We start from the raw sequence: 27,674 nt of genomic DNA, 5'->3' as shown, positions 1-27,674 counted from the left end.
GCCACTTCTGGTCCTGGAGGTGCTATGCAGTGCAACTGGCCAAGAAAAAGACATACAAGCCATCCATGTTGGAAAGGAAGAGATTAAACTCTATTTGCAGATAACATGATTTTATACAGTAAATCCTCACTTAAATGTTGAGGATAGCTTTCTGCAAACTGTGACTTTAAGTGAAATTACATATAACAAAACCAATTTTACCACAGGCTAATTTATACAAACATGACTTCATTTTCTATGGCATATTTGTGGTCACAAAAACATCGTCATATTCTAAATAAAGGTCGGGCGCAGTGGCTCACACCTGTAATCCCAGCACTTTGAGAGGCCAAGGCAGGCAGATCACCTGAGGTAAGGAGTTTGAGACCAGCCTGGTCAACATGGTGAAACCCCATCTCTACTAAAAATACAAAAATTAGCTGGGCATGGTGGCCGGTGCCTGTACTCCCAGCTACTCGGGAGGCTGAGGCAAGAGAATCGCTTGAACTCAGGAGGCGGAGGTTGCAGCAAGCTGAGATCACGTCGCTGCACTCCAGCCTGCACGAGACAGAAAGACCCTGTCTCAAAAAAAAATAAAAACTAAAAAAAATAAAAAATAAATCTAAATAAAGACTCAAAACACTTCTACTATTAAACACTGAAATAAAGTAAGCTATATATACATTTAAGAAAGATTTTTTAAAACACAATTTTTGGTGAATCAGTGATGGTGGTTGTAGTGGTGGTGGGTTAAATCAAGGAACAAATGTTTGCAAAGCAAATACTGTGGTAGGAACACCTCCTACCACCACCACACAGTTCAAAAACAACAAATATGGAGGGATCTCTAAGTGCCTTCATACTGCATCATTTATTGTTGTGCATTTGCATGATTATTATATACTTTACGGGTTTTTATTTTACAATAATCTGTATTCATTCATTCATTCATTTTCCAACCTGCTTATTCCAGTTCTGGGTCATGGGTGGCCAGAGCCTATCCTGACATCTCAGGGTGCAAGGCAGGAACCAACCCTGGACAGGACACCATTCCATCACACGGCACACTCATACACACACCCCCACACTCATTATGAGACAACTGGTACACACCAATGAATCTAATGTGTATATCTTTAGAACGTGGGAAGAAACCACAGAGTACCCAGAGAAAACCCCATGCAGACATGGGGAGAACATACAAATCCCATACAGACAGTGGCCCCAGCCAGGAATTGTTTTTTTTTTTCTCTTCCTCATCCACATTATAACGAAATAACACTGAACAAAACAATGATATGAGGGTCTGTTGTATGTATTTTAAAAATTCTAAGGAATCCACAAAAAGCTACTAGAAATAATGAATGACAGTCCAGCATGGCTGTAGGACAAAATATCAATATACAAAAATTGTATTTCTATACACCAGCAATAAACAATCTGAAAATGAATTAAATAATTCCATTTGTAATAGCATAGAAAAATATAAGATACTTAGGAATACAGTGAAAAGAATTTCAAGACATATAAACTATACATAACACACTGTCGAAAGAAATTAAAGATGACTTAAATAATTGGAAAGACTCCTGTTCATGAATTGAAAGACATTAAGACAGTAACACTCCTCAAATTGATCTAAAATACAAACACTATCAAAATCCTAGCTGTCTTTTAGCAAAAATTGACATGCCAATTGCAAAATTCATATGGAAATATAAGGGATCTAAAAAATCAAGAAAAACTTGAAAAAGTACAACAAAGGTTGGAGGACTCGAACCTACCTATATCAAAACTTCCTGAAAAGATACAGTAATCAAGACAGTAGAGTAGTTACACAAAGACAAACAGGTAGATTAGTGGAATACAACTGACAACCCAGAAATAAACCATTACATTTATGGTCAACTGACTTTGACGAGGGTGCCAAGGCAACTCAATGAGAAAAAAACCGTCTTTTAAACAAATGGTGCTAGGACAACTGGATATCCAACTGCAAAACAAATGACGTTGGATTCTTCTACTTCATATCACGTATAAAAGTTAACTCATAATGGCCGAAAGAGTCAAAGTTAAGAGCTTAAACTAGAAAACTCTTTTATCTTTCTTTCTTATCTTTTTGTTGTTGTTACTGCTGTTGAGACAAGGTCTCACTCTGTCACCCATGCTGGAGTGGAGTGGTGCAAAAGCAGGCAGCCTCAGCTTACTGGGCTCAAACAATCCTCCTGCCTCAAGCCTCCCAAAGTGCTGGGATTGTAAGCATGAGTCACAGCACCCAGCCAGAAAACTCTTTAAGAAAAAAATAAGTGTAAATTTTCATGACTTTGGATTAGGCAATTGTTTCTTACATATAACACCAAAAGCAGAAACAACAAACGAAAAAAAAAAGATAAATTGGACTTCATTAAAATTTAAAACTTTCACCACAAATAGAGTGAAAAGATACCACACAGAACGAGAGAAAACACTTGCAAACCAATTATCTGATAAGACACTTGTACTCAGAATATATTGAAAAACTTTTACAACGGTAAAAAACAATTTAAAACAGACAACAGATTTGAATAGACATTTCTCCAAAGAAGATACACAAATGGCCAATAAGCACATGAAAAAATACTCAACATCATTTAGTCATTATAAAAATGCAAACCAAAACCACAGTGAGATACCACTTCATACCCCCTAGGATGGCTATAATCAAAAAGATGAGCAATAAAAAGTGTTAACAAAAAGTGATGAAGATTAGGAGCCTCATACATTGCTGATGGGAATGTAAAATTCAGCCACTGTGAAAAACAATTTGGCAGTTCCTCAAAAAATTAAATACAGAGTTATCTTATGACCTAGCAATTCCACTCCTAGGAATTTTCACCCAAGAAACTAGAAAACCTGTGTCCACACAAAAACTTAACACACAAATGTTCACAGCAGCATTATTCATGATAGCCAAAAAAAGGAGACAGACAACTCAAATGTCTATCATGTCTATCAACTGATGAATGGATTTTTTTTAAAAAAAGGTATATCCATATAACAGAATATTATTAGGCCATAAAACGAAATGAAGTGCAGTAGTCCTCCCTTACCTGCATTTACCCTTTCCCTGGTTAGTTTCCTGCAGTCAACCATAGTTAAAAAGTAGGTGAGTATAGTACAATGAGGTATTTTGAGAAAGACACCACATTCATTTAACTTTAGTATACTGTTACCACGATTCTATTTCATTGTTAAAGTTGTTAATTTCTTACTGTAACTAATTTATAAATTGAACTTTATCATAGTTATGTACAGATAGGAATAAACAGTATATATAGGGTTCAGTCCTATCTGTAGTTTCTAGGGCATATGCTAGGGGTCTTAGAGTCTTACCCCTCAAGAATAAGGGGTAAACTACTGTACTGATACATGTTACAACCCGGATGAATCTTGAAAACATACGCTAAGTGAAAGAAGCCAGTCACAAAAGGCCGTATATTTTATGATTCTGTTTATATGAAATGCCTTGAATATGCAAGTTATGAATTCTGTAGAGACAGAAAGTAGATAAGTGGTTGTCAGGGGCTGGGGAAAAAGGGAAGAGGAGTGACTGCTAAGGGGTGTGGGGGGCTTTTTTGGGAGGGGGTGAAGAAAATGTCCTGGAAATAGATTTAAAACTTTAAAAAAATAGTCATCTCAACATACTTCTCTACTAGGTTGTAAACTCCATAAAAGAACATGTATGTCTTACTACCTAACTTTATTCCCAGAGCTGAGCAGAAAGCCAAAAACAACTAAATTTTCAATATTATTGTTGACTGATTAAAATGAATGAATATCTTATGACAGGTTACTAATTCTAATTGATTTATTTAAAAAATGTTTCTATGTTTTGGACTTAACATTTATTTCATTTACACTATTTTCAGATGTCTACACTTATTAAATAACAAATAATGCTTTCAGGTAATTTATAAAAAGAAAACACTGTTTTGCAGGCTTGTCTCCCCTTACTAGACCCTGGAAAAATGATAAATGCCTTTCATCTTTATATTCCCATTACCTACATCATTAATGCTTGCTGCATTGTCTGAATAGCGGCCAGATTATTTTTAGAACAGAAACATTTAAATTAATTTTCAAATTAAAATAAAGGACACCTTTCAATAAGAAGTACAGGATCACCAAAATGTTAATTTTGGATTCCTCGGTAATCACTTTAGTGGCTCCTTATTTTTGAAAAACCACAATTAAGACAAAGAGTTTATACAAGGAAAGTTTAACTTTTCATGGTTCCTCCAGTCGCCTTCCACACTGCACAATAAAGCGTTAATCATACAAGATAACCCTATTCTGATAAAGTGTTCATTAAACATCCTTTCAAAGACCTCAGATGAATTTAGCGGTACTTTTCCATTTATAACTTTGGGGGAATGCTTATGAATTGCTAAAAATAATGCTCATCAATTGTAACAAACCCTTGTAGTTTAGAAAAAAGTAATTTATGCCCTGCAGTCCTTGCCAACATTTGTTTCCAAGATAAAAATGTGAAAAATGATTGTGTGTAATAGCATCTTTATCAAACTAAAATTTTAATTCAAAATAACTCAGTACACTTAAATCTTTTCTTTAAAATAAAAACTTCTGGCTCAATGCACAGTAAGAAGAGTTGCCTACATTTGGTAATCACAAACTGTCATCTGCCATAGCTAAAAATAGTGTCAGCCTGCATTGTGCATGCCTTACATGCAGAAGTCATCCAATTACATTTTGCCTCAAATCAAATTCTTACGTTCTTCTTTGAATAGCCCGAAGTCAGGTTTCAATTTTAAAAAGCTTTTGTCTGGGAAGGCGGGGCAGGGGGAAGTTGAACTGGCTGTTCCTAAAAATACTAGGACAGGGAATGGCTGGCAGAAAAATACCTACTTTTGAAGCAAAAGCAAATATTAAGTTCTCTTTAATAACGCCAGGTGAGGAATGAGAATGGCAGTTAAATAGGAAATAAACAAATAAATATATAAATATTAGAATGGTATTAAAATTTCAGTTTTTTTCACAACCATAATGTTTATAATAATAATTATATATTTATTAAGAATCACAATCCTTAATCAAAGTCTTCCCAAATGGCAGGAAAAGTAATTAGAATTCAGAATTGAACATTTAGTACTACATAATAGTAAGCTTTTGTCTCAACATAGTAAGCATTCACCTGTCAAAAAACTGACAGGCGAAGGTCCACAAAAAGGATCTGTGCAGAGTTTAGCTCTCTTCACAAAGACATTAAGAGGAGCTTGAGTCCTATTTCTTTTGAGTCCTATTTCTTCCTTCAGGTTAGTATCAACATGATCTGAGAAGCTAATGTAATCTGTTTCCCTGTGTGTAAAATTAGAAAAATAATACCCACCTAAGAAATTATTTGAAGCTGAACTGAAATTTCACATATGGAAATGCTTGATGAACTGAACACACTAGTACTAAAGCTCAAGAGATAAGGTCAAGAAAGGCAATCAAATATTAGATGTAATGCTTAGCTAAGCCCTGATTTTTTAAAAAAGGTGAATTCAACTTTCTCTGAAAGTATATCTAAAGAGGTTTCAATTAGCAAGTCTCAGGCTGATGGGTACCTGTTATTGCTACAAAAGTATCTCAACCAAATACCTGGCAAACCAGCACCTCTCTTAGCTATCTCCTCTTCCTTTAACTAGAGTTTTTTAAAAGATACATGCAAAATTTCAGGTCCTTGTCTCTTCCACTAAATCTTTCCTGTCTTACTTTGATAACGTTACAGTGCTTTGGCGAATTTGAACCACCACACCTAAGAATAACACTTTACATGACAAACAAATAGCATAATAAACAAACAGCAGAATTTCTATATTTCCCCTTTCTACAATAATTTTGTAATCTCCCAGTCTGAGCAAGGCACTGTGCTGAGTACACTGTATACATTACCTCGAATCACAACAACTCTAAAAAGTATTATCTACATTACATATGTGATGCAAATGTATTTGTACATTTGTAATGTAAACATATTGTTAAATAAATTGTGTAGACTTACAAACTGATATTCAAGTCTGACCATGAAGGTCTCACTCTATTATACCTTTTGTATTTAAAGGACTATATTAATACTCAAGTTTGCTTTTTATGCTACTTGAAAATACCAAATGCTGTTTCTGCCTTAGTTTAAATAATTGAGACAGGAGACACAATTTACTAATACTACGAGTAGAGTTATAGGTGAGACCAATAAATTTCATTAAGAGATTCAATAATAGGAATAAACCATGTTTTGTTTAAATTGTTTTCTAGAAGCAATCTAAATTGTTCTCACCTTAAAAATAATAAATTTATACTATAAATAACAATCTATGTAATTACATATACATAAAAACTATAAAAATAGATAAGACATTGGTGAGTTTAAGAATGATATAAAAATTTTTAAATAAGCAATAAACTTGACAAAGACAGCATATAAAGCAACGAAAATACCATTTCTAGAAAATCCTCCAGCAAATAGAAGCCAAACATAAAGATGTGAAGTTAAGTCAATGTTTACTATTCATTTTATAAAAAAACCAATCCTACACCCAGGGAAGAACCTTATTATTATTACTGAGAACAAATGGCCTTTACAATTAAAATCGTTTTAAACACTGAGTGTGTTTTCACACACATACTCCTTTCCCCACATAACATGAACTAAAAGATGGTTTGTGATTTAAAAAATATGCATTTCTAGGTCTCTAGTAACCAACACTATTTGAGGAGAACAAGATTCTCTTACCCAAGTTTAGTATTGTTAAATGAGTCCCTGCAGTTATGAAGTTGCAAAGGAAAGAAAATTTTCATAAATAAGAAAACATCCACTAAGTAATCTTCAAAATTAATCCAAGCTCATAAATATCCCTTACTGTTTAAATTCACCATCCAGCCTCACTCATTACCTAAATGTCTTGTCAGATAAAACCACCCAAATCAACAGTGCAAAACTGCAAATCTTCCTATTAACATGAAATTCCACAAAGTTAATGTTGTGAGTGATGCTGGAGAATTGCTCCAAAAAACACTGACAGCCCAACAGGCACTTCAAAACAGAGCCTCTCACTTCAAAAGATTAGGAAGAGCCCCCAGGAAAGTATATTTTTAAACCACTAAACATTTTTTGTAAAGGGACATTATATATGATCCACCGTGAAATTCAACCATAAAGCGAAAGAAGCCATTTTGTGCTAGTATACAATTTTGCGGCAAAAATTACATTCCCCTAAATCCCAAAAACCTGATTCATCCTCTATTTATTCTAAAACCTTATGCACAGCTGTGATTATAAACTATGTTAAGAATGAACTAAAACAAATTCATTTTCATAGTTACTGGTTTTTATGTGCCAACATAAAGTCAATCAAATATTATTATTATTATTATTATTATTTTTAAGACAGGGTCTCCCTCTGTCACCCAGGCTGGAGCAGAGTGGCATCATCATCGCTCACGGCAGCCTTGACCTCCTGGGCTCAAGCAATCCTGCCACCTCAGCCTCCTGAGTAGCTGGGACCATAGGTGTGCACCACCACACCAAGCTAATTTTTTAAAATTTTGTAGAGACAGGGCTTCCCTATGTTGCCCAGACTGGTCTCGAACTCCTGGGCTCAAGCAGTCCTCCCACCATGGTCTCCCAAAGTGCTGGGATTACAGGCAAGGGCTACAAGGCCCAGCCAGTGGTCTTTTTTTTCCTATATTTCAAGTAGAAAATGCCTCAATATGTTGCAGGAATATAAAAACTACCTATGGCTGTTTACGGTCTTCTAAGGATAATACGAATTTCTCTAAGAGAAAAGTGAAGTTCAATAACACCACACATGCTTCATTTATAATTAAATTCACCAGTTTACTTCATTAGTTCATGTAGTTTTCAATATTTCCCTTAATCCTACACTCTATTTCCAGCTTTACTAGGAGAAAACGAGCAAAAAAGGGCAGAAAACAGTTCTAATTTCTCATTTCTAGTTTTCCTAAACCATGATGATTTTCTCTTTACAGAATAATCCTACCTTTAATTTCATTTTCTCTAAGGTAAAGCTAAGTATCTTCTCTTTAAGTATGTTGGATATAAATGACTCTCCCTACCTGCACTCACTTTAATGATTTTCAATTGTAAAGAATGTTAAAATGAGAACTACTCCTATGACCAGTCTGTATTTCTGATACATTTTGATAAGCATGTAGTTATTAAGTTACTAGAATTGATCAAGACCTACATAAATAGAAACCTAAAATTAGAAAATAAACTGGTTCAATGTATAACTTACTATGGTTTAAATTTTCCTTCTTGTTGGCCCATCTAAAGCTTAAAATAAGTAGGCACCAAGTCTTAGAAACAGGAAGTTACTGCTCAAAATTCTATTTTCTACTAACAAAAACTAAATGGAAAACATACAGTCCCGTAACTCTAGAAACTTGAAGCTTAATATACTGGAGTTGGCGGAGGGGAAGAGCTCAAAGCAAATTACTAGTTCAAATCACAGAATGAACTTCACTAGTAAGTAAATCAGTTATATTTCTTCTTCCATAACCTTATATAACTGTTGTACACACAATATAAATGTTCACCGAATCAATGAACAGTACAATGAACAGTACAAATAATCATTAATATTTGATAATTTGGTAATTTTTCAGTTTTTAAATTGCTTTGAGCTTCTTAAGTAAATGTTATATAGAATATGGTAGTGACATAGTATCTGAAGAAAGACAACACAAAAGATTTTAGTGTCTATAATACGTCGAATGCCTAAGGGGCAGCTGAATCAAACAAACATCAAAGCCATGAAGCAGATTAAAAAAAATACACACACACTCAGTAATGTAAGTCAGCTTTATTCATGATAGAGCAGAGAAATAAGTACAAATGTGGTGTCGGATCACTGTTCCAAGGATGCAAAGAAAAGTATTATCTAAATTAAACATCATCCCTTATTCCAAATTCTAGCAAGAGATGGGACCAAGTGAATACAGTCAGCCCTCTATATCTGCGGGTTCCACATCTGCGGATTCAACTAACTGTGGATGGAAAAATGTAGCTAGACCTATGATGACTGCATCTGTAACTAAGCAAGTACGGACTTTTTTCTTCTCATTATTCCCTGAACAACATAACTACCTACACTGTAAAAAGTAACTCAGAGATGATCTCAACAAGATGTGCGTAGGTTTTATGAAAATACTGCACCATTTTATATAAGGGACGTGGGCATCTGCGGATTTTGGTATCCATGGTGTAGGGGGATGCGGGGTGGAGGGCTGGAAATAATCTCCTGCAGATACTGAGATGGCTGTAAATAAAAAGGGAACTTAGGGGACAACCAGAGAACAAATTTAAGAATTCTATTCTCTGCCTAGATATTCTGCCTACATCCAAGCATGTAATCCAATCCTTAAAGATGAAAAGAAATTATTCTCCTGGCCCAGGGAATTCCCACTAGGTTTAACCTTTTGACAATACCTGTACTAAATGACTAACCACACCTACCTTCTTCCATGATTAGTGTGACAGACAACTGCCTGCCTTTTTTATTGCAGTGAGGACAATATGAAAGAAGTATATGACATTCAATAACATGCCACAACTAGACTATGCACAAATAAAATATCAAAACATGGGCCGTTTTAGCTTATGTACTTTTCAATCTTTGGTTATTCAAGTGCAAATATAAATTATAAAATAAAAACAAAGGCTTCATGCCACCATGGACCTGTGGCATGGTCCTGTGTGGGCCTGACAAATATTTAAATCTCTCATTTTCTTGGTTTCCTTGTCAGTAAAACAGGAAAGTTGGAATAAATGATTAATAGAATGCCTTATCTGCAGGAATACTCTAAAAATTCTAAATCTACAAAAGTTCCTTAAGTTGCTGAATTGTTCCTTTAAGAAGGGGAAAAGTGGGGAATCCTTTTTCTAATTGCTCCCACTTGAAATCATATTTTAAAATTTTCCAAAAATTTATGTGGGTTTAAGGCCAGAAGTAAACCTGGCTGAACAATGGAGTTCTCAGCCTTTTCCTTCATTGAGAAGCTGCACCAAGTCAATCAGAAGACCCAGTGATGAAGCCATCACTGTTTTCGGCCTTCAAAAAAATTTGGAGGCTGGAAAAAGAGCCAAGATATTTATGTATAAATAATTGTAACAGAAAGTACAAAATGAAACCCCTTATGCCCTTCCCTTAGGGGGGGAAAAAAGTACAAAATGAAAACCGAGAGATGGGAGTGAGGAACACTGAACTACCTCCCCAGGGAGGCTTAGTGAACACCTCAAGGAGAACCGGGCCTTTGATAAGGACTACTTGAGCAAAATGAAATGGGAAGAAAGGGCCTTCTAGGTGGAGAGAAAAACACAAGCAAAGGCAAAGAACAGGCATGTTTAGAAAACAAGTCCTTCAATGTGGCTAGAGACAGGGAGTAATGAGAGAGGAAATTATAAAGGTTGGGGCTAGGCCATGGAATGCCTTTTAAACATCCAGGAAAGACAGTAGAAACTTCATTTGAAAAGTAAGTAAAGGAAAATCCCTTAAGTGCCATGATTAGAGTTGCACTTTGGAAGAGTAATTTTAATTTGGCTGTGACACACATAATTTAGTGGAAAGATCAGTTACGGGCCCTGGTAAGGATGAGGAGAACAGAGTTGGGTAAATAAAATAGAAAGGCTATTTCCACCATTGCTCCCACTGCTTACACATTCTTACAATACAAAGCTGGTTCTTATCAAGTAATTTAATGAGTTAACACTGACGAAATAGCTATTTAGAGTAAAAACTATAAGAAAGGAATACATACTATTTAACCTTAGCCACAGATCCATGACAGACACTCACATTCATTGATGAAAAGAACAATTTGTGCAATCTTTCTGGAGAGCAGTTTTGTAAAAGGCACCCAAAGCCTAAATAACATAACCCAGAAATTTGGAAATAATCACGAATAGAAACAAAGACTTATGTTCAGTTATAATCATTTTAGCATTGTTTTTACAGGTTGAGTATTCCTGTAATATGTGGGACTAGAATATGTTGGAATATTTAGAAATATTTTGGACTACTTGCATGTACATAATGAGGTATCTTGGGAGTGAGGCCCAAGTCTAAACATGAAATTAATTCTGTTTCATCTACATGTTATACCCATAGCCTGAAAGTAATTTTCTGCAATATTTTATATAATTCTGTGCATGAAACAAAGATTGTGTTAAGTATTTATGTGTGGAATTTTCTACTTGTGGCATCACATCAGTGCTCAAAATGTTTCAGACTTTGGAACATTTTGGCTTTTAGATTTTCAGATTAGGGATGTTCAACCTGTACTTGCAAAACTTTAGCAATAACCTGATTTAACTAGATGGAATTAAAATATTGTAGTCATTAAAATAGCATACAGTATTTAAAAAATAAATACTTAATGGGGGAAAAAGACTACAGAATAAAATATACCACATAACCCTCCCAACACACATTATCCTGTTAAAAAGATGCCCCCAAACCATTCTCTATGCGATGTGAGTTTTACTCTTCTACTTACCTTCTAAATTCTCTATAACACATACCTATGTAGTGCTGCACTACTAACCCAAGATCTAGAAGATGTATCTAATCAATGCCTAAATATTCAGTTTTAACAAAGTTTCGAACTGAAAGGAGAGTCGTTCCAATCAGTAGGCCCCATAATTAATTAATGCCAAAGTTCCCTTGTTGGGCATTTTTTGGCCTTCCCAAGTAAGGCATTTCAAACACCAAGACCCCCGCTACTCTCCACCAAAATGTCAGTATGAGCTTTATTCAAGGCTTTCAAAAAATGTAAAGTAGCTTATCACAAGTAAAGATCAGAGAGCCCTAAAAGAATCTCTACACGGAAGTATGCTGCAGAAATGGTCCAAAACTAGTTTGTCTTGAGATATAATTATATTGAGTTTTAATGCTAGAAACATTTCTCTCCCTATCCTACAGAAACTTCTCTCAAAGATCACCTCTGGCACATTAACTGACAAATCCAAAGAGTACTGTAACAATAAAGAACAGTGTTGCACCTACTTTTAAAATTTAACAAGATTCACATCCATTTCTCACTCATATTAACCAGCTTCTCTAAGTATTTAATTGACCATTCCTTCTTGAAAATTCTTTCCCCCCTTAGTATCAGTTACACTATCCTGCTTCTTTTACTGCTCTAGAACCTCCTCATTTTCCCTAATGCCGCAGACCTCCATAACGTAGGTTTTAGGCTTTCCTTTCTTAATAGTTCTTTCAGTGCAAATCTCCTCACATAGTATTCACCTGCCTCACTCTGCATTTGACTCCCAATTCTTTACCATTAAACCTGTCATTTATCTGAGCTTGCGGGATGTTCTATCATCACTTCAAATTCAAAGTGTCTGAAACTCAACTTGGCATCTTTTCTATTTTAGCTCTATTTCTACTAATACTAAAGGACTGTCATTGCCAATATTTCACTCTAATCCAAACTTCATGTTGCCCCTTGAGTCTTTACACCTCATCCTTGTCCTGCAAATCTATACCAAATGCCAAGTATTCCTTCCTTGAATTTCTCAAATCTGCCATTTCTTCTTCCTATTTCAGGCCAAATTCAAGCCTATCTACTTTAAATCTGGGCACAACTACAGTCATCCTAACTGGTGTGGCTATAGGTTATTCTACCCCAGTTGATCTTATGCAGCACCCTAAACCAATCTTTCAAAACTGCTATCATTTACCATTCCCTACTTTAAAAACTTCCAAATCCTTTTTATTTCTTTTACGATCAAATCCAAAACTCAATGTCTTCTGCGGTCTGGCCCAGGGTATCTTTTCCATAAAACCAGAGAACCGCTCAACTGGAACCCTGGGCAGCATGCAAACGAGGAAATTAAAACCAAAAAGTAAGCTTCTTATTCTAGCCAAAATCAAAATATACCAGAACCAAGGCTTAAACCCTAGATCACTGTTTCCCAAATTTGCCCAACAATATGAATTACACCAGGATGCTTAATATGCAGATTGCCAGGCCCTATAAAATCTGATTTGGTAGGTCAGAACCCAAGGAATCTGCATTTTTAAGAAGCACTAGATGATTCTCACCTACAGAGAAGTATGAGGAAACCTAATCCAGATCATCTAAATTTTCTACATTCTTTGACCACACCAATCTTATCTTTCAACTCCTGTCCTAAATATTCTGTTCTACCCAGAAAGTTATTTACTGTCTCAACTATAGCTTTTTAGTGGTTATATCATTCTCCTACCCCATCCAAATCCCTAGGCCTACCCATTCCTTCCTATTTTAAGCTCCTAAAAATCTTTTGACTACCTTAATCAAAATTTTCCACATAACCCCAATAATCGAATACTATGTAAATGTCATTTGTCGTAAGTATCCTACTAAACAGAAAATATGAAGAATATATAAAAGAATGCAAATTATTAATGCTTTCAGCCTGAAAGATCAAATATCTTAAATACCAGTTAATCAGCAAACACACACACACACACACACACACCACCTTTTAAAGAACACTGAAATCAGAGCATCTCTCAAATCTGTCACTATGCTATACTGGTGGTCAGGGGGAGAATGCAGTAGAAAAATGCCTAAGTATATTTTTAAAATTTACGTAGACCCTAGATTAGGCTCCTTCTCTGCTGTCAAACTTTTTTTTTTTTAAATGAGGAAAAACTCATTCCATGATGGCTTCCAACTTCTCAGTGATTTCCAATTTAAACCTTACTCTGTGATCTTAAATTAATATTACTCTGTAATATTAAAATTGTCTGCTGATAGAGAAAATACTAAAATATAATTTAACCACTGAATGAGAAAAACAGGCAAAGTTAATCTTACCGACCAAAACAGCCAGACAAGTACTAAAAAATATTAGGCCATTCCACCTACAAAGTGAGGCTCTTCAGAGATATTCTGGAGTAAATTCAATTTTACATTTGAGTACCTAAAAATAATCAAATCTCTGGAAAAAATATGAACTACACTGGATCTTAATTTCTCCTGTCTCATAATACCCTTAAATTACTTTAACAAATAAAGAACTTAAGATGTTATTTAATGATCTAAGACTTAAGTTATTAATAAAGAACCTTAATAGTTGCAGAATGAGCCCTGATACGACTTTTCACCTACTTTTAAGGCCTGTATTTATTGTATTATTATCATTTGTATCATTTTCACTTAGCAAAAGCTACCATATATCAATTCATCAATCTGTAACATTAACGGCTAACAGAATGAAGAAATAAAAATCCTTCTCTTTAAATTCACATGTAAAGAAATCCTAAAGGCAAAACCCAAAGCTGTATTGTTTTCTATTATTTTTTAAGTTGCAACCATAAAATCTTACCAATGTCTCAATATGGTCTCAATCTTAAATTCACCTTTTCCCCACGTCTTTATTGAACAAATTTTTAAAAAGATATTGTAAAAGTTACTGTAATTAGCTCTACATACTGCTTTTAGAAATATTGTTGCCAATCCTGCTTGAAGGAAATAATTTTTTTTAATTATAAAACTTGAATGTAGCCAGGAAAAAAATTGCTTATGTAGAATGTGTATTTGGGCTACTTAAAAATAGCTCTAATAATTTAAAGGTAATTTATTATGAGTGGTCAGATATACAGCCTACCACCTTCTTTTAAAGAAAAAAAAGGTAGATTTAACCATCTACATAATAAAATATTCTTTAAATATTCTAGTCAACATTTTACCACTTACAGGCTTAAATTCTTACACAATGATCCACTGAGATTTGAAAGGATCTGGGCTTTCAAGGGGGAGGAAAAGGGATCAAAATCACTGATTGGTTATTACAAGGACAAAGGTTAGTGACTTAAACACAGACATGCATTTAAAATTACTGTGTAATTATACTGTGTAATTTGAATGATTTCAAGATGCATATAATCTGATTAAAAGAAAGTTGGTAATAATTTTAAAGGTTCAAATCAGATTTTCAAAGAAGAAAAGAGGCTTACTGCAAACGCAGTATCTTGCTACCTACAAACCTTTGCACAGAATTTCAACTACACCAAGTAAGGTTTTTTAAAATAGTCACGGAAAATATGTCACTATGAAATACAAAAACAGCAATGTGTATTTACCACATCCAAGTGACGAACAAATGAAATCTGTTAGATCTATATTGTTTACAATGTGCAAGAGTAGAGAACAGAACCTAAACGGCAGGACTGAAAAGACTAAATCAAATGCCAGTGAAACAGAACAGCATGACATTTTCTGGTATACAACCAAATGTAAAAACACGTGAGATAGCCGTTTTAATCCTTTAGACTTCAACTCTTCAGAGGTTTCACTTTCAATCTAAAATATCTAAATTCCAAAGCTTATTCATATAAATATATTAGTGGTCACATATAAAAACTGAATAAGAAATTAAAAAGCAGATATACCCTTGTCCTTCCAATTTTTCTTCTGACCGTCCATCTCGTCACGATCTGCTTTGCAGCTCCAATTATTAATTATGCATACCAACAGAAAAGCTGTAACTGCACAAACCTACTCCCTGAGACATGAAATACCCGTTTCCTCAACCGAAGTCTGCAGTCTCCTCTGCTGCACAACTGCAGCAGGACTGAAGTCACCTGACGTCTTCTGGGTGTGGAACAGTCTGACGCAGTGCAATCTGTAACTAGGCTACTAATACTCCAGCATTAATGCTTTCCTTCTATCTGATGATTGTTTTAGGCATTTGCCTTGTTGCTCATACCAAATGGAGCTGCATTTGCAGGGAGAGGGCAGGCTACCAAAAGAAAGGAAATAAGGGTTGTTCTTAGAACCACTGAATGTATTTGAAATGCACTTAAAGCCATATGCAGTTTTTTTTTTCTTTCTTTTTTTAACAGATGGTCGAATTATGCCACTGCTTTTCAGTTTCCTTTAAAACTCTAAAATTAATGGTTACCTGATAAGATAAAAATGGACTGATCAAATAGTAATAGCCTAAATTTCAAGCTTGTGAAATGATGAGTCTCCTTAATTGCTCCTAACTTTATTAAGACGTAAAACATTCAGCATTTTGCACCTTATGAAGGGATAAGCAGAAAATAAGTCAAATTACTAATGTTTATTGAACATATTATTTGAACAGAAAACTTTAGCAACTTAATCTTCCTAATATCTTTTTTCCTCTTTTACAATTATGGAAATCCAGAGACTTACAAACACATACTTACTCTTAATCATCACCTGCTCCAACTCAATCTTTGAATATTTATTAGACACCTCTACAGACACTATTAATAGATTCTTAGCTTGGGGAGATATATTCATGGGCTAATGATATAATCTGCCATGGGAAAATGACATAAAAGCAAACTATAATTTTATTTTATTTTTTATTTTTTTCTGACACAGGGTCTCGCTCTGTCACCAAGGCTGGAGTGCAGTGGTGCAATCTATGGGTCACGTGGCAACCTCAACCTCCCAGGCTCAAGCAATCCTCCCATCTCCGTCACCACAGGCATGTGCCACCATGTCCAGTTAATTTATTTTTTATTTTTACACTTTCTTTAGAGACGAGGTCTCCCTGTGTTGTCCAAGCTGGTCACAAACTCCTGGGCTCAAGCAATTCTCCCACCTCAGCCTCCTAAAAGTGCTGGGATTACAGGTATGAGCCACCACACCTGGCCTAAAATTTTACTGAAAAATATAAAAACAAATCTATGTACAGCATTTTTAAAATTTGTGTTCAACTTTATAAAACTGATTTTCATTCCAATGCAGTGTCTCTACTTATGTTCCACAATCAATTCACCTGGTACTTATATCTGCCTAAGCAGAAAAGGCAGTAACAAATCAGCTAAAATATTTTAAAATGCAATTTGCGAAAATACTATAAGATACGTAGCCTATGTACAAAAATACATATTTAAGACTGTATAGCTAAAATGAAATAGAGATAATATTTTCTGGAACTTGCTATCCGTGGGCTGCAAAATCCTTAATATCAGAAGTAGCTTGATATTAATCTATTATGTACCCACAAAAACTAAAAACAAAACATATAAGAGTTAAACATAGAAAGAACTAAAATTAGGAAAATGAGAGGGGAAAAAGGAAGTGGCTTGAATATCAATGACACATTTATTTCCCTATCTGCCTCTCTAACTCCAAACATAAATAAAGAAAAGTAAATTTTAAAAGAGCCCAGTATTCTCAGCTCGAGTTAATATTTAACTTTAAACTTTATTCACTGAACCCTTGCATAATGTGATATTTGAGAACCCAGTCATCAAGTCATATCATGGCCTGAAAATGTCTGGCCTCTCCACGCAACATTCAGAATCTCAAAGTATTTAGTAAATACAAAATACTGACTTTCTAATAACAAGTCCCTTAAAACTGAAAGCCAATAAGTAACTAGCATTAGAATAAAACACTCAACTGTAGTACTCAAACACTATTTTCAAGTCAGAGATTACTTCAGTAGTAGAAGAAAAAAGATTTACTGTGATCAAGTTACTCGGCACTTAAGACTACTTGTATTTTCTGTGGTACTTGATTTGGCTTAACAATTAAAAAGTCTGAGAGGGGCAAGAATGTGTTACATACCCACTCATCTAAACATTAAACATACTTAATAGCACCCCTGGCAGATTAAAAAGTCAAAATAGGAGCCCTGAAGTTTAGTAAACATTTCAGCCTACATAGTGACATCTACTTCTTTAATTTTTATGGTATTTGTAAGCGTACAAGGAAAACTAGCTTGTGGAAATCAACTAACATTTTGCCCAGTTCTTTCTTATAAAGTTTTTCAACTAGACTTAAGTTTGTCAAGTTAAGCAAAAAAGTGCTTAAATCTGAAAAACTGATATGACACAAATTTGTTAAAGATGTAAAGCCAGATGGGCTATGTTTATTGTGAAAATCATATAATCTCTACTAAAAATAGAAGGCTTTAGGACATTGCCTGACAAAAAGTAGGCACTATGTAAGTGCTATTTACTTATCAGTATGCTAAAAATAACAATCAAACTAAGAAGCAGCAAGACAAGTAAGGCACATCTAAGAAAGCTCTTATATTAAGTCATTCAATTCTAGGCAATAACCCAATCTTTCTAAACAGAATTGCCCCCTCTCATACACAAACTATTGTCCTTGCTGTATAGTTCTATTATTTTCCAGCTGAGAAAAATGTACATCTGCATAGTTTATAGGTCCTAATCCACACTGAACCCCAACTTAACAAGTCAAATAAAGAAAGGACATAAATCTGTTAAAAACTTACCTTCATTTATTTTGTTTTCCTTCAACTACATAACTTTAAAAAAAATTAATTCTTTTACAGACAATTTTCAAGTAGAGCACATATGTCTCTACTTGCAGAATGGCATTTTGACTATTTGACACAGGAACCTCTTTTCCCTTAAAAGCAAAGGCTCACAAAGGAGAGACCACAGAAAACTCCTTTATTTATACTGCAAGCCAATAAAAGTGTGTATGAATTCTAAGCCCTATTTCATATTGTGTGTTTGTGGAGGGGAGAAGAGGGGTATTCTCCTTTTCCTGAACTCAAAATCACCTTTACACAGAACTTTTGAAATAAACTGTTCCAAGTTCATATTTGGCAATTTCCCACTCCTCAATGTCCATGTCCCCAGTATCCCCTTCTCTCAAGCATGACAAAAAAATCAAAGACGAAAACTTCCCCCAAGTACATATCCATAATGTCTTTCCTTTGCACCTTATGAAGGGATAAGCTCTAAAGGGTAATATGCTCTAAAATTACCTACACGGTTTCTTTTCTCACATCTCAAACCAAACTCTCGTTTCCTTCGTGCACTTACCTCTTAAGTAGGAAACATGCATAAATCAATTCCTACTAAACAAGAAACTCTTTTATGACCTCAGAAACTGTGTGTATGTTTTTTGGTGGGTTTTTTTGGGGGGGGAGGGTGTGGGGAGTGGTATCTAATTGGCAAGATTTCAGACAGTAGAAAGTTATATTTTAGATTTTAGAACAGGCAGCGCTATGCAAGGTGTTAAGTCCACCCCAGCCAGCTCTTATTCTAAGACATTCTTCCTTTCCATTTCTTTCTTTCCTCTACTTCTGCACCCAGGAAAAACTCAGGTTTTTGTTTTGCTTCGTTTTCTTTACAACATTTAGAGATGCAAGGGAAAGAGGGTGGGAAAGCAGCAATCATTTGGATTGAAAATGCTACTCTGAAAGTTAGAGACTGCTTATGTACACTGCTCTTGAGAGCTAAAATAATTTATACTTTCTAGCCACAGAAAATAGGCATGTTTTTTAAAAAATAAGAAACAATTATAGCTACACAGTAGTGTTAAGCTTATTTCAAAATTTAACTATTCTGAGCTACACAAAGGTATGAAATTAACATGTTTCATTACTGAAAGGAGTCGATTTTTAAAACCCTACCATATGCTGTAATATAATGCCCTCTATGGACTAAATTACAGCACTTCAACATTACTGAATTAAATCTTAAGAACTGGAAAAAGATTTTAGTCTAGAAAATGAATGACAGTACAAGTTAAAATAGCAAAACAACGAGCATTTTAAAGTCTATAAAAAATTTAACATAAGGCACCAAAAATGAATACTAAAATTCATAAACTGAAAGGGACACTATTTATGAAAACTAATATGCTAACTTCATACATTATAATCTAAAACATACAAATATTCTTAAACACCCAAAGCATTTAAAAAAAATTTTTTATATAAAAATATGAAACACTTCACAAATTCTGTGTGTCATTCTTGTGCAGGGGCTATGCTAATCTTCTCTGTATAATTCCAACTTTAGTATGTGCTGCTGAAGCAAGCATTTTGTTGTTGGGTTTTTTTTGTTTTTTGTTTTTTTTGAGACAGAGTCTCGCTCTGTCACCAGGCTGGAATGCAGTGGCACGATCCTGGCTCACTGCAACCTCCACCTCCCGAGTTCAAGTGATTCTCCTGCCTCAGCCTCCCGAGTGGCTGGGACTACAGGTGCATGCCACCAAGCCCAGCTAATTTTTGTATTTTTAGTACAGACGAGGATTCACCATGCTGGCCAGGATGGCCTGGATCTCCTGACCTCATGATCTGCCCGCCTTAGCCTCCCAAAGTGCTGGGATTACAGACATAAGCCACTGTACCTAGCCTCAAGCACGCATTTTTAAATTCTGAATTCAAGAATTAATAGTCACTAGGCTCTAAACGGATCTTCTTAAACTTTAATGTCTTCATTTAAGTATCCAGGTTTAGGGGGAATCTTTAAGGTCATTTCATAATGTTTATAGTAGTATGATTAAAGCATCTGTTTGATTTGGCACAAGATGTCAATATTCAAAATTGTTTATAAAAATTTTAAACTTATCTGTTAGTGCAAAACGATATTCACAGCTCGCTAAATTTCTCTGTCCAACTGAATTTATTCTACATAGTCAATTACAGATCATTCCACAGACTTGATTTTCCATCTACAACACTAGATGGCACCAACACCCGTAGTCCACAGTTGATTGCCCAATTCATGGAAGGCAATCTGGCAAACATTAACTTTCTGGCTTTTCTGTAAGATTGCTGCCTGGCCCTAGGGAGCTAGATCAGAGTATGGGAATAGGAAAACAACTCTAACACCAAAAAAATACGTGGGGTAAAATAATCTCTAATCGGAATCCAAAATCAATTTTAAATAGATCAGAATTAAGTGTAAACTTAAAACTATAAGTAAATAAAAAATATATTTTCCTTTGTGAAAACTGAAAATGTCCACTGAAATGTAAACTAAAAATCTTTTAGAAAACTGAGGGAAAACTATAACGCAAGAGTTTACATCCTTTATATGTAAAGAACTCTCATAAAATCAGGAAAAAAAATGAACACCTAAATTTAAAAATGGGCAAAGAGTATGAACAAGCAAATCACAGAAGAAATACAAACTGCAAACATGTTCACATTCACTAATAATCAAAGATCAAAAAAGCAAGATACTACTTGCACCTATCAACTGGTAAAGAGCTTTTAAAAAATACCTAGTACAGAATGTCTAGAAGAATATTTAAGGAACGAGTCATAGTAGATAACTCTAGGAAAGAGCACTAGGCAGCTGGACAACAGAGAGAGGAAGAAGTGTGACTGTCACTGTATTTTTTGAATTTTGTATAATGTAAAAATATTATCTATCAAAAAATAAACAATATGAATTGTTGGTGAAAGTAGAGAAATGGGTGTTTTCTGATAAAAGGGTAAAAATTAGTACAACTTTTCTGGTGGCCAATTTTTATAGAAACCCTTATAAATGCTCATACCCACTAACCTAGGTTTTTATTTCCAATTGATTTATGGAAAATAATTCAGGGATATGTAAGACATATTTAAATATAAAGAGGTTAACAGCATTATTTATCAATAACAAAGGAACACTCTAAGGGTCCAACAATAGCAAAGTGACTGGTTAAACTATATCCATATTAAGGAACACTAAGTACAAAAAATCAGCAGCAGAATATTTAAAGACATGGAAATGTTTGCATTATATAAGACATTGCTAAAGTTTTTAAAAGCTTATAAACAATATATAGAGTATGATTCCAATTTCATAAAACACTATTACATTCTTAAAAATACACATATGCGGCCAGGTGCGCTGGCTCATGCCTTTAATCCCAGCACTCTGGGAAGCCAAGGTGGGCAGATCACTTAAGGTCAGGAGTTCTGGACCAGCTTAGCCAACATGGTGAAACCCTGTCTCTACTAAAAACACAAAAATTAGCCAGGCACGGTGGCCCACACCTGTAATCCCAGCTACTCGGGAGGCTGAGGCACGAGAATCGCTTGAACCCAGGAGGCAGAGGTTGCAGTGAGTTGAGATCCCGCCACTGCTACTCCAGCCTGGGTGACAGAGCGAGACTCTGTCTCAAAACAAAAACAAAAACAAAACACATGTGCTTCAAAAGTAGACTAGAATAATATATTCTAAAATATTAACATTGATTATGTCTGGGTAATATGATTATAATTTTTTTCATCTCAATGCTTTTCTACATTTTTCAAATTTGTACAATGAGCGTGTACTGTATGTCAGACTGCTTCATAAACTGTTGCCCTAACTTCACTGATAGTTACCAAGTCCTTAGAAAAAATCCTTATTACTAAAATATTGAAGCTCAAGTAGATTAAAATATTTGCCAAGGGTCATACAGCTAAATCAGCGAAAGGGTCAGAATTAGAACTCAGGTCTGTAAAATGCCTAAAATTAAGTTCTTTAACCATATTATATTTAGCAGGTATCTCTTTTTTTATGGTACATATTTATTTTCAATCTGTATTGGGCCCACAGTAAGCACTAAATAAATCCTCACTAATTTAACAATGTCACTTTTTAAAAAGTAAATATAATCGTTTCCTTTATTAACAAGAGTCAGGTTCTAATTTAGCTACATTGTACATCTACTGATACCCTTCCAGTTAAGATTAACTACTTATCATAATAAAGTCCAACTTACATCAAAATTTTCTAAATATTATTTGCTCAATAAAAATATATTTTAAACAAAATATCAACTCTTAGTATCTACAGTACTTCAGTAAAAAAAACTCAAAGGCTATACATACTTTTTAAGAAAAATATTTTAAGTCATAAGAATATCAAAACAATTCTTATTCATGAACATATGTAAGTTCTTATTCATGAACATATATAAGTTTGCAAAGCATAATTTCGTATTATTTACCTGGACAAACAAGCCCTTTTAAAGTAGTGATCGTGGTCATACTACTTGGTGAATCCTGGATATTACACAGTTTAATTATAATGAACAAATAATCAACGTATGGTCGGTTTACACTTCACTTACCAATAGTTCCAATAGTTCAGCAAGACACAATCTATATTTCAATTACGAACTAAAAATATTCTCTGTGCATTAGTGACAAGCAACCAACAAACATATATTAAGTCAAGATCTCAGCAGTTTGGACAGGAGACATGAGCACCTTTCTGTACCAATGGCCTACCAACATAAACAGATAGCAGTTGTCCAAAGTGGGGTTTTTCAGTCTCCACATACTAGGAACAGAATGTTACCCTAGTTCCAATATCCCTATATATGTGAGAAAATGTAGATGGCAACCAACTTGCTTGACATCTTAAGATGTCAGGAAATGTCTTACATTGCCTAATGGTTCAACACAACAGGTATATGATAAAAGCAGCAGCACCTTGATTGCCTGCTAAAGTTAGGACAATAACTGCTTATTCCAAAACCAGGAAATAACTGTGAATGGACAAAACCTGAGTTGAAATCGCAGTTCATTCTTGTGAAACTAGGTAACAACTAATGTAACTAAGGAGTTAGCCCAATGTCTGAAACACCGCAGAAGCTCAAAAACATTGTGCTTATTACGTAATTTACCAGGTATCCTTGAGAAAGTTACTTAACATCCTTAGGCTTAGATTTTATCATCTATAAAATGGTTCCTTCTTTCAGATTATGGTGAAGACCTAAATGAAATAAATATGTGAAAGTGCTTGTTGGTCAGAAGATGTTCCATAAATGATTGTCTTCCCTTTCCAGATAAAATAAGAGGAATTCAGCTTTTCTCAACACTTTAAAATTCTCAGTTAAAAACCTAAAATTGGGAGAAAGAAAATCTAGAACTGAAACAAATGAAGCTAATTGTATTTCAAATGAATATCATAGCCATTAGTCAGTGGGAGAAGGAAGGAGGGAAAAGAAAAAAGAATGAATACAAGTAATCTGTGAATAATGTATTTGACTATATACATTCCATCTTAGGCAGGGTTGCGGAGTAGGGATTTGCAAACAATCCAGAACTCTTTTATCAAGTTTTTTTTATTATAGTGATACGAAAAAAGTATTCTAAAACTCTTATAGGTGTATTAAAGGATTGGATATAAATAATGTATTGGTGGTCTTAGGAACCAGGGTTCTCACTATAAAAGAAGAGACAAATATGAAATGAGGAAAGAAAGAACAAACCCTGTGAGAATGGATTAGAATTAGAGGTATCTGTGTGAACTCATTTCTTAAGTATGTATGTGTATGTGTGTATGTTTATTTGTATGTATGTATATAAGCATTTCCTAGCTTTATCCACTGAAAGGGTTAAAATGGAAAGATCCCCACGGTAGCAATGACCACAACTAGCATCTAGCTCTTGATCTTTAATACCTCACTATTATGAAAATGACCTTTCATTCTAAATTAAAAGGAATCAGGGATCCTTGGAGAAATGGCTGATTCCAGGGCTGGGACACAGTAAGCATAAAATAGGCCTACAATATTTTGTTAGGCTAGAAAGTAAGAAATGTTACCCTCCCAACCCCAAAGAAAGAAGGTTGCATGTCCCTGAGCCTACGTGAAGGAACCCTCAAAATATGCAATAATTTACCACCAAAATAAAAAAGTTCAGTAATGAATCATAAACCATTGGAAAGAAAATGGAAATTCATGGATCCATACTGATAATTAATTAGCTAGTTAATTCATTAATGGAAACGGAGGTCTGCTGCTTAAACAGGAATGCTGAGGGTCAAATGAAAAATGTACGGGGAGTACTGGAGTTAAAATCATTTTTCAACTCTCATGGTAAAGACTGGATCAAGCAAGAATCATCAATGGTTTACTAAATCAGGGGGGCGAATTTTGATAGGGAGTGGGATATCTCCATGTGTTCAAGTGTCACTCCTCAGACTGCTTATTATCTGTAAGGGAGAAACAAAGACAATATAAGGAAATCAGAACCCATCTTGCCCAGATGGTCAAAATTAACATAACCAGTGAGGGACTGATGAACAGCAGACAACTCTAGAAGTGGTGCTATGAGAGGGACACATCATCATCTATACAGTATCATAAATGAACCCATAGCCTCAAATTAATCACTAGGAAACATCAGACAAATCCACTAGGAGGAATGTTCTATTATAAAGAGGGGGGAAGAGAGGCTCTGTGTTCTTTAAAACTGCTAATGTCATAACAAATAAAGACTGAAATGGGAAGTCTTACCCAGAGCAATTGAGCAAGAGAGAAATAAAGGATATCCAAATTAGAAAGGAGGAAGTCAAATTGTCCCTGTTTGCAGATGACATGATCTTATATAAAGAAAAACCTGAAGACTACCAAAAACTTGTAAATTCTGTAAAGTTGCAAGATATAAAATCAATAACAAAAATATTGCATGTCTTTACACAAACAACAAACTAGCTGAAAAAGAAATCAAGTAGGAAACCCCATTTGCAATAGCTTAAAAAAAAATACCTCAGAATAAGTTTAACCAAGGAGGTGAAAGACTTCTACAAGGAAATCTACAAAACAATGATGAAAGAAATTGAAGAGGATACAAATAAATGCAAAGAAAGACATTCCATGTTCATGAATCAGAAGAGTTAACATTGTTTAAAAATGGCCATAATATCCAAAGCAGTCTACAGATTCAATGCAATCCCTAATAAAATACCAATGACCTTCTTCACAGGAATAGGAAAAAAATCCTAAAATCTGTATGGAACCACAAAAGACTCCAAAAAGCAAAAGCAATCCTGAACAAAAATAAAGCTGGTGGAATCACACTACTAAATTTCAAAATATACTACACAGCTATAGCAACCAAAACAGCATGGTACTGGCATAAAAACAGAAACATAGACCAATGGAACAGAACAGATAACCCAGAAATTAATTAACATATCTATAGCCAATCAATTTTTGAAAAAAAAAATGCCAAGAACATTCATTGGGGAAATGCCAAGAACATTCACTGATATTACTGAGAAAAAAAATCAGTATTTACATGCCAATAGTAAGAATATAGCTTGTCACAAATTTCTTTGTAAATGGAGGGGGGAAGAAGACCAGAATTCATTAGTTTCTTGACAAACTTTACTTCCCAAAATTAATAAAGCACCATCTGCATCACAATACCTTATTCATCTCTCTTGCAAAATTAATCTTTCTTCCCAAAACTAAAACTGATTTCTGCCTACAAAATGTCATTTTAAGAAAACAAGAACAGGAAAGGCCTGGAGGCTCATGCCTGTAATCCCAGCACTTTGGGAGGCAGAGGCGGGAGGATCCTTGAACCCAGGAGTTTGAGACCAGCCTGGGCAACAAGGCAAGACCTCCTCTCTACAAAAATAATTAGCCGGGCATAGTGACATGAGCCTTTGGTCCCAGCTACTTGGGAGGCTGAGGACCACCTGACCCTGGGAGGTCGAGGCTGCAGTGAGCCATAATGTCACCACTGCACTTCAGCCTGGGCGACACAGCAAGAACCTGTCTCAAAAAAAGAAAAGAAGAACATATGAGATAATAAATGATCTGAGGAAATTAGTATTTTATTATTTAATACTTTTAATGTTTAAATGCATATACATTAATAAGACCCAGAATTTTTTTAAAAACACACTTAAGTATGTCATAATTAGAGATGGCATAAAACTTTTAAGTCATCTGAGAAGAGAGCTTCCCTTATGTTTTATCAGACCACTGCTGTACTTTGGTACATTTTACTTCAGTACACTTAAACCTCACTTTCAGGAAGATACATAGGTAAGTACCTATCCTCACTATAACACAGATCACAATGTTTAACTATGTCCTCAACAGTGTGTCTGTACTAGCTGGCTGTAAGTTGCATAAGGGCAAAACTTTGTCTTAGTTTCATCTTTTTCCCTGCCCCCCTGCCAAAAAAAAATCTCGTATAGTGCTTGATAGAAGCATGCTAAAGCAACTCTTACCTGCTTTTACACTTATTTTTTTTTTGTCTTTTTTTTTCTCCCTTTTTTTGTGGAGAACGGGGTCTCGCTATATTGCCCAGGCAGGTCTCGAACTCCTGGGCTCAAGCTATCCTCCCACCTCTCCCTCCCTGAGAGCTGGGATTACAAGCGTGAGCCACCGTGACTGGCCACTACTTACCTGCTTTTAACAGATGCCTGTTATATAATCAAGTCAAGAAAATTATTAAGTTGCAAGGACTTGAGCTAATCCACCCTTCCTTTTATAGAAAAGGAAAATGACATCTAGAGAAACAAAGTGATTGTCAGTGGTATAGCCAAGACTAAAACCTCAGGTCACCTATATTGTTTTCATTATAGCAATACTGGGTTTCCTTCCCACAACTTTTGTAGAATACATATATTGGGTGTATCTAAATAAGTCTCTATTCCCTAGTAAGTTGCTATGATAACTAATATCAAAAAAGGCTAAGTCAAAAAGGCAGGAAATAACAATTTTCTCAGAGAAGGGAGATAAACATATTCTAAAAGACAATGCCCAAGCATTGCTTACACTTTCTTCCACCATCCCCATTAAGCTTTCAAAGGCAATGCCCCCTTTTCTTTTCTTACTTCTAAACTATTAGGCTATAGATTTCCCAGGTTTAACAAAAACAATCGAAGAAATAGGTGACTCCTGAAATACTGAAATTCCTAAGGGCCACCATCTACCAGAGGACTGCTAGTAGCTTTAAGTTTTGGGAGGAAGCACTAGCGGGGAGGGGAGACTTCAAAGGTGTTGCTACACCGATTACTCCTTGCTCTTCATCCAGTCATCAGCATGCTGCTCTGGGCTTCTGAGACCATTCTTTCTACTGTTCCCTCCTAAACCATTTTACTGTGCTGTTTGAAACCCCCATTCCACTGTGAACCAGCTCCTCTAATCCTCAA

At 35.0% G+C, this 27,674-nt stretch overlaps 1 protein-coding gene, 1 long non-coding RNA gene and 1 other non-coding gene across 13 annotated transcripts in view; 1 reads left to right on the top strand and 2 right to left on the bottom strand.

Moving 5' to 3' along the window:
• LOC129057539 (uncharacterized) overlaps positions 1 to 16,515 on the top strand; it is a 30,236-nt gene extending 13,721 nt beyond the window's left edge. The window contains exons 3-4 of the long non-coding RNA XR_008522135.1: positions 8,960 to 9,085; positions 16,393 to 16,515. This is a non-coding gene — a long non-coding RNA (uncharacterized LOC129057539). The remainder of the gene's footprint in view (positions 1 to 8,959; positions 9,086 to 16,392) is intronic.
• The window catches only part of RTN4 (reticulon 4), a 179,664-nt gene that overhangs the window by 22,507 nt on the left and 129,483 nt on the right, over positions 1 to 27,674 (bottom strand). The window contains exon 1 of one of the 11 annotated variants that reach the window (NM_001133403.2): positions 15,429 to 15,595. The exons of 8 other annotated variants lie outside the window; for them this stretch is intronic. In NM_001133403.2, the coding sequence (NP_001126875.2) occupies positions 15,429 to 15,462 (34 nt within the window). In that variant the 5' untranslated portion in view covers positions 15,463 to 15,595. Of the gene's footprint in view, positions 1 to 1,197; positions 16,678 to 20,729; positions 24,714 to 27,674 lie in introns of those variants that run through there. 2 more of the 11 variants (XM_054546324.2, XM_054546313.1) reach the window with 2 other exon arrangements.
• On the bottom strand, positions 19,725 to 19,828 carry LOC112132243 (U6 spliceosomal RNA). The gene has a single exon (XR_002914038.1). It is a non-coding gene; the product is annotated as a U6 spliceosomal RNA (small nuclear RNA).

The sequence above is a fragment of the Pongo abelii genome, chromosome 12 (genome assembly GCF_028885655.2).
Source record: "Pongo abelii isolate AG06213 chromosome 12, NHGRI_mPonAbe1-v2.0_pri, whole genome shotgun sequence".
Classification (NCBI taxonomy): Eukaryota; Metazoa; Chordata; class Mammalia; order Primates; family Hominidae; genus Pongo; species Pongo abelii.
This window is presented reverse-complemented; position numbering and strand designations above follow the sequence as displayed.